The 15,193-nt window shown below is 39.2% G+C and overlaps 1 protein-coding gene across 4 annotated transcripts in view; it reads left to right on the top strand.

The window, feature by feature from the left end:
* Positions 1–15,193, top strand: part of ROS1 (ROS proto-oncogene 1, receptor tyrosine kinase) — a 105,548-nt gene that overhangs the window by 81,996 nt on the left and 8,359 nt on the right. For 3 of the 4 annotated variants that reach the window (XM_014734715.3, XM_070223686.1, XM_023650973.2), the window contains 4 exons: positions 3,212–3,309; positions 3,531–3,734; positions 5,033–5,167; positions 12,058–12,221. In XM_014734715.3, coding sequence (XP_014590201.2) covers positions 3,212–3,309; positions 3,531–3,734; positions 5,033–5,167; positions 12,058–12,221 — 601 coding nt within the window. Of the gene's footprint in view, positions 1–3,211; positions 3,310–3,530; positions 3,735–5,032; positions 5,168–5,834; positions 7,003–12,057; positions 12,222–15,193 lie in introns of those variants that run through there. The other variant, XM_070223685.1, reaches the window with a different exon arrangement.

Here is a 15,193-nt window from a genome sequence, read left to right as displayed (position 1 = left end):
TGAGAACTTAACCACTGTGCCACTGGGCCGGCCCCAACAACTCTGTGTATTTTTGCTCTCAATTCGAGAAGATTTCCTCAATTTTTTAATAGAATTTAAAATTTTAATTTTCCACAACTCGTTCTTATATTTTGACTGCCTCTTAAAATAGTATTCTGGTTTTTCCATACCTGCAAAATCTTATCTTTCCTAGGATACTAATTATAGTTTTTTTAAAGAGTTAATTTGCTTTCTTCACAATCCTGCTTTCCTTTTTCCTCTTTGTTCTGCGATTTATTTTTAATGTGAGAAAGTTTTCTCAAATGTCTGGTCACTTGTGGCTGGTTTTCATATTTAGTAGTGAGGACTGAGAAGCTGACTAGAGCCTATGTATCTGTGGCAGCTGCTTTTTGGCTGTCAGGTGGGACCCTGATGTTCCATCGAGGGACCCGTAATGACAACATCTGGATGTCTTCCCTGGAATATACCAGTTTCACCAGAGAGGAATCTGTGGGTCTCCCGCCTGAGCAATAAATGCCTGAGCCTCAGTTCAGGGAGTCAAGAAGGGGGAGGAGGGTGCAGCTCTCCAGGCTCAGGATGTGGATGTGCATTTAATTCCCTTCTCCGTTTTCAGCACCATGCTTTAGTATGACTAGTATCTTTGAACTTGGAGTTGCTCTGGTTCAGTTTGTGTGTGTATGTGTGTGCACAAGTGTGTGTTTTCCATAGAGGAAAACCTCCTGCTGTGGTGGCGGGATCCGGGATCTAGTTAGCCCTTAAAATAAACTTTTTAAAATTTTTATTTATTATTTATTTATTTTCTGAGGAAGATTGGCCTTGAACTAACATCTGTTGCCAATCTTCCTCTATTTTATGTGGGATGCCACCACAGCGTGGCTTGATGAGCAGTGCTAAGTCGGTGCCCAGGATTGGAACCTGTGAACCCTTGGCCACTGAAGTAGAGCACAAACTTAACCACCATGCCACCAGGCCAGCCCCTCACTGAGATTGTATTGTTGGGTTGAATGCATGAGGGTTGACTGCAACGAGGTCCATAAGCCTTAGTCTAGTCCTTCAGCTTTAGGAGCTCAATTTATGCATCCATAAAGTGGGATATTGAATCAAAAACTTTTTCAGGGTCCTTTTAGTTTTGATATTCTAAGATTGAATTAACATAGAAAAAGCAAAAAAAAAACAAAAAAAAACAAAACAACTCACCCAACCTATCAAAATAATACAAATACATAGCCAGATACAATTTAATTCATCAAATTTTTGCTGCATGTTCATTATTCAACAGTGAAGGATGTGGCTCTTGCTTTCAAAGGCCTTGCCACATGGGAGGGAGGTAAGTCACATATAAATAACTCATTTAAGGTAGAGACTAGGAAGGCCCATCAGAGTGGACTGGAGGATATGCTGCCGAAGCACGGAGGAGAGAGAGATGACGTCCAAGTGGGGAGACCTGGGAAGGCTTTGTGGAGGATGTCTTCTGTTTGGGACACAACCAAAGTGGGAGCTAGAACAGTCTCTGAAACTACACCCATGTGAGTTGTGAAAGGCTTTGACTGGGGACAGACCCAGATGGGAGGAGGTCTGTCTGGAGGGTTTGGCAAAAGATGACAGGTGGTAGCCCAGGGCAGCATCTGGAGTCAAAGAGGCCCAACATGGGGTGGTGAGGTGTCCCAATAGTTTGTCACAGGGGCTATCTGGAGCAAGTGATAGTTAGAGATCCAGGCAGGCAGGCAGGCAGCATTCTGGAAACCTGTCAGCAGGAAACCGGGCACTAGCCACCAGACTGAAGTTCAGCAGCAGGATTCTCTGCAAAGAGCGTCTTCACTAGTAGAGTAGGATTTTCCAAGAGCAAAGCAGGGTTCCAGTCACAGAGGAACTGGTGAGCCAGTCAGGAAACCCAGCTGAGATTCAGACACAGGCCAGGAGACAGGCGTCTAGTGGACCTGAATGGGGCTGTAGGGGATTGATTCTTGGGAGTAAGGTTGAGCCCAGTTATCAGATCTAGGTGTGATTGAGTGGGACCATGACAATGTTAAGTTCCAGAACATCAGGATTCTTCCAACTTTTGGGACATGAACTTGTCAAGGGAGGTGGAGGGAACAGCTCTTAAGAATACTCATCTATGAGGAATCGAGGAGTGTCAAGGTTGGCAATCATTTGAGATACTCAGTAAAGGACATGGATGGAAATCAAGAATAAGGAGGGCATTCCAGGAAACAATGATGGCAGGAATAAAGAAGAGAGGTTGAGAAACTCAGAGCAGGTGTAAGGAACTGCAGGTGGCCCAGTGTGGCTGAAGCACAAATTGCGAGAGAAGAAACCATGGGAAATAAATGGATGTAAAGAGAGGCTGGTGAAGCCTGGGACTGCCGTGGAGCCTGTGCTCAGGAATCTGGAATAGACTCTCCAGGCAGTGCGTCACAACGAAGTGAGCTAAGCTGGAGACATGGAAAGTTTGAGATGCGTCACATAGGGATGAGAAAGGTCTGGATCAGGGTAAATGCAGAAAAATGGCAAAAGGCAGATAGAATATGGTGATAGCCTCTGGGCAGCAACTTCAGATTTTCTCCATATGGTCCTGATAAAAACTTCAACTGGCTTTTTTCATGTAGAAATTATTGCAGCTGGTACAGGCTCAACTGTGTGTCTGTGCCGGCTTTCTCAGATGAGAGGAGTAATCTGTGACCTTGAAATAGAGTATTGCTAATGCTCTATTGATGTTATAGTGTGACATTGGGCCAATAATTAAACTAGTTAGCACTGATTAAATCATTATTACTACTTAGGAGAGCAAGCACTGCTTATTAAGTGCCTGTTATGTACCAGCCAGATTACATGTCTTATCTCAAATCTATGCAGTCAGTATTATTAATCCTACTTTATATATAAGAAAGTTGCTTAATGAATTAAACAACATGAGCAAGTTCATGAAATTAGTAAGTAGTAGAACTAGGTTTCAAATCTTGGTCTGTCTGCCCTGATGTACTGGGATCTTCCCAACAAAGATCCTATATTGCCTCTGCTTACTAAATGCAGTCTTATTTACCTATATTTGGGTAGAAAGCACATAAATTTTGATCTTTTCTTTTTTGTTTGAATTCTTTCATTTTATATATATATATATATATATATATATATATATATATAAATACACACACACACACACACACACACAGTGCAAAATTAGTGCCTGTAATTTTTCTTTCATTTCTTGCAGTTTCATGGTCCTTTACTCACCTTGGTTGACCTTGTAGACCTGTGTGTAGATATTTCAAAAGGCTGTGTCTACTTGGAGCAGATGCACTTCATTCACAGGTACAGTGATATTCAAGATACAAAGTTCTTATGGCTATGGGCACAGTAATCACCTGTAGTTTGGGTAAAACATATAAGATAATTAAACATTTTCATTCCTTCAAAATAGCAATAATTTCTGCAAAAAGTCTCTCTTGTCCACAGACCCACTAGTGTTATTAGTTGTCTGATCTCTGGAACTTTATTATTATTCTTCTTATTAAATATGACTTCTGCCATAGGGATCTGGCGGCCCGGAATTGTCTTGTCTCTGTGAAGGACTATAGCAATCCATCACGGATAGTGAAGATTGGGGACTTTGGACTCGCAAGGGACATCTATAAAAACGATTACTACCGGAAGAGAGGAGAAGGCCTGCTCCCTGTTCGGTGGATGGCTCCAGAAAGTTTAGTGGATGGAATCTTCACTACTCAGTCTGACGTATGGTGAGCTTAATAGGACGCGGAGAAACGTGGGCAGAACCATACAATGTCTGAGCCAGAAGGGATCTTGAAAGATCATCTTATCTGTTTTTTACCTGAGAAAACAGAAGACCAAAGAGGTTAAGTGATTTGCCTCAAGCTGAAGTGAAAGCTGGTGGCCAAAGTGGGACTGTTCCTGGGTCTCAGCAGTTTACACCCCTCCCTCCGATCAGTTTTCGTCCTTTATCTTACGAGTATATTGAAATAGATATTTACTTCAAGTAATTTTATTACTCTCCCAAAGTGTAAAGACCAGGATTAATAGGAATGGGTACCTATGAATTGATGTTCAAGTATGTGTCCAAATGCCTACTATTTGGGGATGTTTGATCGTCAATTTATAAGTAGACTTTAAATCATGGATCTCAAAAAGATTAGGACATTGGGGGCCAGCCTGGTGGTGCAGCAGCTAAGTTCATACATTCTGCTTTGGCGGCTTGGGATTCGCCAATTTGGATCCCGGGTGTGGACCTACGCACCACTTGTCAAGCCATGCTGTGGCAGGTGTCCCACATATAAACTAGAGGAAGATGGGCACAGGCACGGATGTGAGCTCAGGGCCAGTCTTCCTCAGCAAAAAGAGGAGGATTGGCAGCAGATGTTAGCTCAGGGCTAATCTTCCTCAAAAACAAAAAAAAAAGGATTAGGACATGGAGGAGGTTTAGATTTCTCTTTATTATTTGAATAGGATGTCTCATTTTTGCTTGTTGATCCCAAAGTTCTAATTAGAGCTGCTCAAAATGTAAAGATTTGTCCAATAACTTTTAAGCTGCACTGGCCCTAGGAAAAATTGGGGATGAGATAAAACTGGTCCTAAGTGCTGCCAGTTTTTATTCATGCCTTCCCTCTCCATGTTTACTAGCAGTTAAACTCGGGGGAAAAAAAGGTGAAATACTTTCTTTCTCACCCCTAGGTATGCCTGCATATTGAGGCTATAAAAGTCTAGGTCATGGAGCTCTGCAGTGCAGGATCAACCAGGGAGGAGGAGCAAAGTGTGTGTGTGTGTGTGTGTGTGTGTGTGTGTGTGTGTGTGTGTTCATGCCCCCACTAAGCTTTCCTATCACCTTTGAAGTGTTGCTAGTAGGCAGTTTCTTGTTCTATTTTTCTTGTGGTCAACTTGCTTTTGTGTCTCCCATTTCTTGCCAATAATGCCAATCACAAAGCAGACCCCTTTAGCCCCAGGAATGATTATGTTGGAGAAACTACTATATATCTTATGTTTGTAATAACTATAACTAAAGCAAACTCTTTAATATCCTTAGGTCTTTCGGGATTCTGATTTGGGAGATTTTAACTCTTGGTCATCAGCCTTATCCAGCTCACTCTAACCTTGATGTCTTACACTACGTGCAAACAGGAGGGAGACTGGAGCCGCCGAGAAACTGTCCTGATGATCTGTAAGTTAACATGTTAACCTAAGTACCCCCAAAACAAAAAACATGTGCACATGCAATCTTATGCCACATTGGTCCAGTATTTTAAAGTAAAAACTGGGATTTATATATTTGTATATATTCTACATAAATTGTAAATCAATTGTGGCACTTAATTTACTGAGTACATGATAGTTTCTTTTTATTTAGATGTACACATACTATTTCACCTTGGATACAAAATTTAGAAGAGTAAAATATATTTATACTCCTGGTTAAGTGAATTTTAATAAATAAGTAAAAGCTCCTTGTGTGTGTGTGTGTGTGTGTGTGTATACACACATATTCATTTTATTTTGGAAGATCTGATTTGGCTGATATCTTACTTTGCATATTAAAAGATTCTATTAAATAGGAATATGTTGCTTAAAAGTTGGACTGCCTTTGTTGATATAGCTGATATTGGGATATATTACATGTACTACCGAAGATTATACAGATTATCTATTTATGAACTTAACGCAAAGTGACTAAGTATTAGTGGCTCTATCTAATTGATCCTGGCCACTATTGAATTCTAATAAATTTGTGATGCTCAGAAGAGTAGGTGATTTTGATCTAATTGTGAAAGAAAAACAAGCCAAGTTATTTTGCTGAGTACTAACTTACCTTCTTGTTTTAACAACCTCAGCAGAAATATCAAGTCTTGAAACTTTTTCCAAGAGGTGTTTTACCCAAGAAGTTTCTAAAACAACATGTAATCAACAAGTATCCACTCCTCGGCTATGTGCATGATAACATGCTAAGGATTGTATGGAATACAGAGGTGTTTAACCCAGGGCCATGCTCTTCAGCATTTCAGAATATATTTTGGAAGAAAAGACACACACATGGAGCAGTTGGATAACAAGCCAACATGTAATAAAGTGCTAAACTATGTGGTACAGACAAGTGCAAAAGGAATTAGCAGTATGCGGATACACACCATGGTTGCACTGCCTTGACTATGCTGTGTTATTCAGACTGGAGCCAAAAGATGATTAAGCACTGGGCACCTTGGTTGGATGCTCTACTGGTGAATGTTTCTGTATTATTTAAATCTTCCAGCTAGAAGAAGATTTGAATCACTGCTTGTTTCTGATTTAGCTTTTACAGGCTCTAGGATATTTACACAGAGATCAGATATACACATACCTGAACAAGTTTGGTGACAGTGCCTTAAAATATGATTCATGATCCTTTTGAGGGAGTTGGAAAAAATTCTGTAAGTTAGGGGTAAGCAATTACAGAAAATTTGAAAATCTGTGATCTAGGGCTTCAGGAAAAAACTCCAGCATACCTAAGTATGAAATTCATTTTATTAAATAGTTAGCAAACTAATAACTGTTTTGCATCTCTTACACGTCTATCAAACACTCAGAAATTTTCCCCAGAATTTCGATTGCACAACATTGTTATTATTCTGTTTGAATTTTATCTGGTATATTTTCCCCGTAGGGGGTAATGTACCTCATCACAATTATGCAATTTTTTTGGATAGGCACTTTCATAATCAATCCCTGAATTATGCATTTTGATCAATGTGTTCATTTATTTTGTTTAGGGAGGGGGGTGGTGGGGAGTTAATTGCCCCATTGTGGAGCAGAAAAATGTAGGTGTGTTGAACTTTGCACTATCCAAGGTATCCAAAAATGCAACTAGAAGGATGAGAGGAAGGAGTGTTAGGAAAGTGCTAGAAATATATTCCTGACCATAAGTGGAGAAAGATAATATTCTGTTTAACTTTGTCTTGAATAATTATTCAGTTGGATACGTTTTTGCTCTAACTTTATAAAAATACAGTTTCTTTGAAACCAAAATTTTCCAATGGTGGTTTTGAAATTCGTTTGAACCTTAGTAATTCAAAACCAAACAATGCTCCAAGCCCTCCAAGTGCCGAGTGCTTTCAGAGCCCAGGAAGGGTTAACCATCCATTGCCAACCAGGAAAACAAGCTGTGCTAGGAAATGGAGCTCTCAGCGATGCCATTCAATCTGGCCATGGCCTTAAGTTGTCATGATAAAGATTAACTACTCTCCTTAAAGTACAGAGGGAACTGATTTTTATTTGAAGCAGTTCTCGGAGATCACAGGCCCAGCTTAGAGAGTTGAAAGTCTGCATTGAGCCGTGCTGCACCTTCTATTCACTGCTTAAATACTCAGCACCTGGATGCACCCTGGGTCAGGTGAGCCCACAGATGGCTACGCTGTGCTCAGCTATTAATGGAATGCAGGGGTTCAGAGCATTCCTGCCCTTCTTTCCATAGCCTGGGATGCATGGTGGAAAGCCCAGTTCTCAGTAGTCTCTTCAGCTTTTAGTTTGCACAACAGCCACCCCACTCTGGAGAAGAGGGGTCAAAAGGCAATCTCCTTCAAGTGAGAACTCTTCGGGATCCTCTGACACATGTATCACAGTGGCAACTGGAACTACTGGAGAGTCTCTCAAATGTAGGAGGCGGCAATGGGAGACGTGGAGATTCACCATCTTATTTTTACCTCTTAAAAAATATGTACACCTAGATGCTAATTGGATCTCTCAGGATTGGGTATACTGAGTAAGGAAGTTCTTAAAATCTGTATTTTACGTGCTTTGTTGAAAAACTATAGAAACTCTTCCCCTTCATACTGAAAGATGCCATGGAATTTTCATCTGTTTTAGTTGCTTAGTGAATTCAAGGACTTTACTCATAGAGACTAAAAATAAACATGGCTAATGAGTCTCATGCTATTTTGAAAAAAAAAATTGAGGCAAAGAGGAGTAAAGTGTTGGCACGGTGAATGGAATAACTCGAACCCAAACACTTAGCTAAATGAGATATTTCAAGTATAGTAAGTGTGTATCTGTTTAGAGCTAGAACAACCGGCTCAAGTAAATTTTTAAAAAAACGAAGGACTTATACGTTTATTTAGAGTAATATACTTGAATATTGGTGACTATAACTTAGTACAAGTATCTAATGAATGACACTGAATTGTGAGAAGTGCATATTTGTAAGTAAAGACTCCTATGCCAAACGTATAGTTGTTATTAGTTTATCTGGAAGATGTAAGAAATGCATTTTTAGGATTATTAAATTCTTAAAAGCCTCTTTATTTTATTCCATTGCCAGCTTAGTGCTGTTTAAGAGCACAAGTTGAACTCTTTACTTTTAAATGACTGTTGCTTTATAGAGCTCCTCTTTTCTTAATCTAGGGCAACTCAGTACTCATTTGTCCCTTGGTTGTTGGGAGAGAAAGGTTTTGTATGCTGCCAGGTCATGTGTTTTTGCTGTTAAAAAAAATGACTGGATTCAAAGTAAATTAAAGCCTCTATAGAGGACAAAACTAGGAATATTTGCTCAAATAAATTATGTGGATTAAACAAGAGGCCAAACTTTTGGAAGGTAGTATGAGTGGGTGAGGTACAGAGTGGCTGAGTGACAACTCTAAGGATGGCTTCTCTCCCCTCCCTCCCTCCTCCTCTCCTTCCTTCTTCCTTCTTTTTCTTTCCTTCTCTTCTTCTAAGTAATCTCTATTAAGTGTCTTGAAGTCCTTCATAGAATGAGGCTATAAACAGAGTAAATAAAAAATATAAATAGAGTAAATACAGTAAAATAAAATAAGTAAAAACTTCATAATTGAAATATGGCAACTCTTGAGAGATTCTCTCTCCTCTTTGGCAATGTCTTTGAACCACAACTTTATTTTCAGAAGGATATGCTTCTTGTGGAGAATTATACTTTCCTTTCTCCTCTTGTCTCTTAGAACAACCATTAGGTTACTCATCAAGATTCTACTTTAATTATTGGTTTAAATTCCATGATTGAGTATCAGTTATAAGATTTTATTTCAACTTCTAATTATCAGTCATTGAGATCTTTGTATAATCTCTATATCTAAATGCCACAGGTTATAAAGAAATACGTAAAAGATTAGGTTCTCTAATTTTTAAGAAATAGAGCCAAGTTTGGCACTCTATATCCAGAATACAAATTCCTTATAGTACATATGAAAAGTCATCAGATCAATATTAGTTTTCACCATAGTCCTCTGATATGGAATACTATGACTTGAGGGAATTGTTAGGAAATGAAAGAGACGGAAGTAGAGTTTGGATACCACATTATAATGGAACGCAGATTCCATTGTAATTCCTAAAATAGGTAGTAACTGTTTTAAATATAACACCTGTAATGATTTCTGGGTTATTGTCACCTAGCGATCGAATATATCCTGCTCTAGCTCCATGGCCATTACCTTAGTCCAAACCATCATTATCTCTCACCTAGTCTTCTTTAATAACTTCCTTGCTTCTGCAGCCCCTCTATAATCCATTCTCCACTTGTAGCAGCTAGAGTAATCCTTTGAAAATGTAGAGATCATGCCTGCTTAAAAACCTTCAACAGCTTTCCATTGCACTGTCATAAGATCCAACTCCTAGCCTGCTCTGTGCGACCTGCCTGATTTCGCTTCCTCCTCTGACCTCATCTCTCATGCTCTCCCACTCAGTGACTGTTCTTCAGCCACACTGCTTTCTTTCAGATTCTAAAATGTGCCAACCTCTTTCCAAATTTAGGAATTTACACATGCCTTTCCCCTCTTCTAGTTGCTCCCTGACTCCTGTCCCCACCCTATTCCCATGACTAACATCTTATTTTCTTACAAAGTTCTGTGGCTTAAATGTCACCTCTGCAGAGGCGCTTTCTGTGAGCAACTTACCAAAAATGTTTCTCCTCTATTAGATGTCACATTTTTTTTAGTACTTTTAAAAAAACTTAATTTGTAACTGTACGTTTATTGGTTGATATAGTAGAACTAAAATTTAAAATACTTCCCAATTTATCCTTATCAGTTTCTCTCTCCCTGTCCTCAATCTGCCTTATAGCTTCATAAAGTCAAAAAACAGAGCAGATACTTGACTTTTTTAGAAAATCAGTAGACTTGAAAACCGAGCCTGGAGGAGAAAGAGTTATCTAGAACCCTTTAGCTTCTTGTTAGTATATTAAATGCCAGGTTTGAGTAACTAGAACATACAATTCTATGTACAGATAATCTAATAAAAATTAGGAAGTGAGTAGAACCCTCACTCCTTCTAAACCCTGGAGAAGTGTTGAAAGAAGAGATCTTGACAGATAGAGGTAGGAGGGTGAAGATATTGGATATGTAGGTTCTGAAACCTCCTCTGTAGGCTGCGGTTAGATTCGATGTGGGCAACAGCAAGGGCATGGCGCAACTGCCTCCAGTTTCAGAGGATGGCAAGGAGATCATTGAGCAGGGACCCCCACATTGACTTGGAGACCCAGAATCACGAGGAAGGTCCAGACAGAGACTGCCTAGCTTGTGCTTCCAAGCCTCCTTCGTTTCCCAAAGGTATGAACATCTTATTGAAACTAGAGATTTGGCCAAGGAGCACCCTGTGGGCCTGCAACAGAAGCAGGAATGGATTCCCTGGGCCTTGTCAGCAGATATAGGACATGATGCCGTCTCAGAGAAGCCTGCAACTAGAGAGAGAAAAGGGAGGGTCATCAGCCCAGTGGGGAAGGGCCAAAAGAAAAGGTGAAGTGATTATAGACTAAAGATAGCAGCTGAAGCCTGCAGGATGGACCCGACCAGCCACTCTGGGACACTCTGAGACTAGCAAAGATCTGGATGGCACAGTGGGCTCCAAAGGATCCTTTGCTGTGCCACTATAAGTCACATAAGACTTCCACCCAACACGTATCCTGAAACCATCTTGCGAAAGAGGACAGAAGGAGTAGGACTCGCTGAAAAATAAGAGACTGAGTTGTAAGCCAGAAAAGACTGAGAAATACCTAAAAGGGATTGTTTAAAATATTGGCTTGGACTAGGTTTTAAACTGCATTGTACTAAATGAAGTTAATGCTAGGCGCGGACTCTGAGAAAGACCTAATTAGTTACAGATAATATAAAAGAGCTACATTTTTTTCCTACTCATGTGGGTTGTAATGTGATAAATTTTGTCACCCTCCTACATTTACTATATGTATCCTCTACAAGGACGGGGGCCACACTGTCACATCCTTAGCTCTTGATATACTGCTTGGTGTATAATAAGCACCCAACAAATCTTTGTTGAATGGATGAGTGGACACTAGTTAAGAATGCTGCACAGACAATTCTTAGACAACTGTTACAGAAAAAGATAATTTTTAATCAGCCAGCTATTAATGTATAGGGATCTGACATTAAATAACATGACAATGAAATAAAGAATAAAAGCGTTGGACTCAAATCTGGTTTCCACCTCTGGTTCTGCCACAAAATGTCTGTGTGGCTTGGAGTAAATCTTAGATTTTGTTTTAGATATCAACATATGAATATAAAGTCTTTTTAATCTCAGCTTCTTCAATAATTTTTTTTTCTGAGGAAGATTAGCCCTGAGCTAATGTCTGTGCCAACCTTCCTCCACTTTATATGTGGGTCACTGCCACAGCACGGCTGATGAGTGGTGTAGGTCTGTGCCTGAAGTCCAAACCCATGAACTTGAGCTGCTGAAGCAGAGCATGCCAAACTTAACCACTAAGCCAGGGGCTGGCCCCTCTTCAATAATTTTTATAATTGTTCATTCCCTTATTTGCTGAGTAAACATTTTCCAACCATCTATTTTATCCATCTACTTATTTGGATCAAAAACTATTATTAAAATGTCAGCTTTTCAAAAGAAACGTGTTGTCTAATAAAGGTAGTAATATTGCAAGCCGCTGTTAAATAAGAAACCAAAACTTTTGTTGCAATTTAGTTATATTAATTGTGGAAAACCAACAATAACTCAAATTCTTTTCCTGTTAAAATGGCCTTACCTGGGTTATCAGTAATGATTGCCTAATGTTTGATATCCAATCACCATTTACTTTCATGTCTTTACCCACATATCCAGGTGGAATTTAATGACCCAGTGCTGGGCGCAAGAACCTGATCAAAGACCTACTTTCCATAAGATTCAAGAACAGCTTCAGTTATTCAGAAATTTGTCCTTAAATAATATTTCTCACTGCAGAGAAGAAGCAAACCCTACTGGAGTCATAAATGAAGGCTTTGAAGGTGAGTTTGATTCTTCTTCAGAGTTTTCTGGTTTTCTCTCGAGTGTGAACTGAACAGGGTTATAATGGGATGTACACGGAAGATATTTTGTGGTGGGTAAGAAGAATAATATACAGACACCATCTTCGTAATAGTTGTTTATTGTGCTCCTCTTTGAAAATAATTTTGTATTGTGCACTAAATTAAAAGAGAATAGTGATATGGCCCCTGGATTTCTAATCTAAGATAGTAAGGAGGGGAATTAGCATTTAGGTTATATTTTGCTGAGGTCTGCTCTCCTCCTCCTTGACCCCTCACACCAGTTTGGACCTCAAGTGCAGAGTTGAGTTTACGATTACAGACTCTTAGGCTTATGGTACTTTATCATCATTGGACTGTGCAGGGCTTCTCTTTTATTTTGTTTGTTTATTCCCTCTATCTCCATATTCCTCTCCTTTTCTACTTCCTCCCTCCTCATGCCAGGCAACCATTCTAATGTCTTTAATGTGTATCTTTTTATTTGTGTATTTTCCTTCAAAATGTGTATTGTATGCATGAATGTGATTATGTTATGCAATGCTTCTTTTCTTTCTTTCTTTTTTTTTTATAACTTTATTTATTCTTTTCAAAGATTGGCACCTAGGCTAACAACTGTTGCCAATCTTCCTTTTTTTTTTTTTTAAAGATTGGCACCTGGGCTAACAACGGTTGCCAATCTTCCTTTTTTTTTTTTTTTCTACTTTATTTCCCAAACCTCCCCGGTACATAGTTGTATATCTTAGTTGCAGGTCCTTCTAGCCGTGGGATGTGGGACTCCGCCTCAACATGGCCTGACGATCGGTGCCATGTCCGGCCCAGGATCCAAACCCTGGGCCGCCGCAGCGGAGCGCGCAAACTTAACCACTCGGCCACGGAGCCGGCCCCTCTTTCTTTTTTTTATTAAGCATTATGTTTTTAAGAGCCATCCATGTGGCTATGTATATATCTAATCCGTTACTTCTAACTTCTGGGTAATTTTACTATGATTATTATAGTGGGTCATGCCTTGCTAAGGTCTAGAGTGATTGCACAACTCCAGTATTTAGTAAGACAATGATCGTCTGGAACAATTCTACTGTGACGGACAGACTAAGACTTTTAGTTCAATGAAGAGCATGAAACGGAATTAAAACATTGTATCCACTTAATTCCTTTCCAAAATCAGATTTGCAATACATTTGCCTAATTGGCTGCAGAAAAATGAATTTTAAAATGGTTCTCTCCAGCTGCTCTAGAACCTCCCATTATTAAAAGTTCACAGGGCCCTTTGTTTTTTTTCAAACGCAGACATTCTTGCTTAGAAATAAACCTGGTAAGATGGACCATGACTCAGAATCTCTCAGAAATTAGGCCTCTTGGTCTTTGCAGTGACTGATTATAAAATCCTGATGGCTGTCCTGGAGTCATCTCTCTACTGTAGCCCACGGAGAGACCATCATCTTGAGTGATGTAGCAACTCATAACAGGGAAAAATAAGCCCAAGGACAAATATCTGCTTGTCTTTTTGCTGTGTTTCTGACTATGTATTTTGAGTAACTTCAGATCCATGACATGAATGGAGATAAGACTCTGATCACGTGACTTCTTTACTATAAACAGCTAAGTGACAGATTGGAAAGGGCTGTGCTTGCCTTGAGCCTACATCATAATGCTCATCAGAATAAGCCTTGTCAAGAGTCTCATAGTGGCTCCAGCTGCCTTCTCATAACGGAACTGAGCTGATTCTAAGAGTGGCAATGGCCGAACGCTCAGGAATGATAGCTGCTACTACAACCCCATCCTTTTGGAGGTTCTATACATATATTTGCTTGTGGGAAGTTCTCACAGGCTAAAGAAAAACATACCTGTAAGCCATTCTAGATACTATAAAGTCCTCATTTTCTTAACATTTGCTTAATGTATTCCTCTCAATGAAATTTCGATAAAAATTTTAAAAAATTATTTCAACAGAGGCTTGTTGACTTTTGCGCAAAGCATAGTGTGAAGCACCTGAATGTAACATGTTCCACTGTGCTACTTTAAAGAAGAAGTAGTGACAAGGATATTTCTTTCCCTTTAGAAACTAGAGTCAGTTTCTTTAATTTTGCTTCTACTGGTGGTTTTGACAGTTGTCCTTGTCATAGGACTGTGTCTCTATCCATAGGAAAGATGGATGTCACCAGCTCACTACTGAATAATAGTATTTTGCTCAAGCCATTGGAATCTGCTCCTGCTTGGCTTGGTTCTTGTTTGCTGTAGCTTCACGTATGGAAACTTTAGAGCAACCAATGTGGGGTGGTTTGTCCATATGTAAAATGAAATCCTTTGTCCCTAAGGTAGATAAATGGCAGTAACTGGGTGGAGTTGAATGTGTAGATGCCTGAAAGGTAAGCGGAGCATGGCTTTTGCTTCCCTGGCATTCAAAGCATGTTTTTCTTACTAAATCACTGCTCTTATCTCTAGAAAGCAACACTTAACTGATAAGACTCTGATTTATTAAGATTTGTTTGTGAATATCATTTTGTAGAACTTATAAAATTAAATGCAGTCATTATCTTTTTAAAGGTTTAAAAAAGAATTTTTTTGTTATTTACATCAATCATAAAAGTTACTCCTGATTCCTTTCCTATTTTCCTCCTAAATTTTTCAGTAATTAATCTCAGTAATGATTCTTGCTATATCATTTTATAACTGTAAATAAAGATCTTTATTGTAAAAGTAATTTATGTTTATTGTTTAAAAGCATATAAAATTCTTTAGGCAGAGTGAAAGTCTCCGGCTTCCTCCTATCCTCACTCCCCAATGCTAGCCGTAGTTTGCAATTTGGTTATATACTTCCAGGTATTTTATATGTATATACAACCAATCACAGAAATATTCATTTGTGTATGTTTATATATGTACAGTCTGGATTCAGAATTAAAAGTTAGATAATCTAAAGGAATGAGTTGGATGTAGAGTCTCTGATCAGTTCT

The sequence above is a fragment of the Equus caballus genome, chromosome 10 (genome assembly GCF_041296265.1).
Source record: "Equus caballus isolate H_3958 breed thoroughbred chromosome 10, TB-T2T, whole genome shotgun sequence".
Lineage (NCBI taxonomy): Eukaryota > Metazoa > Chordata > Mammalia > Perissodactyla > Equidae > Equus > Equus caballus.
This window is presented reverse-complemented; position numbering and strand designations above follow the sequence as displayed.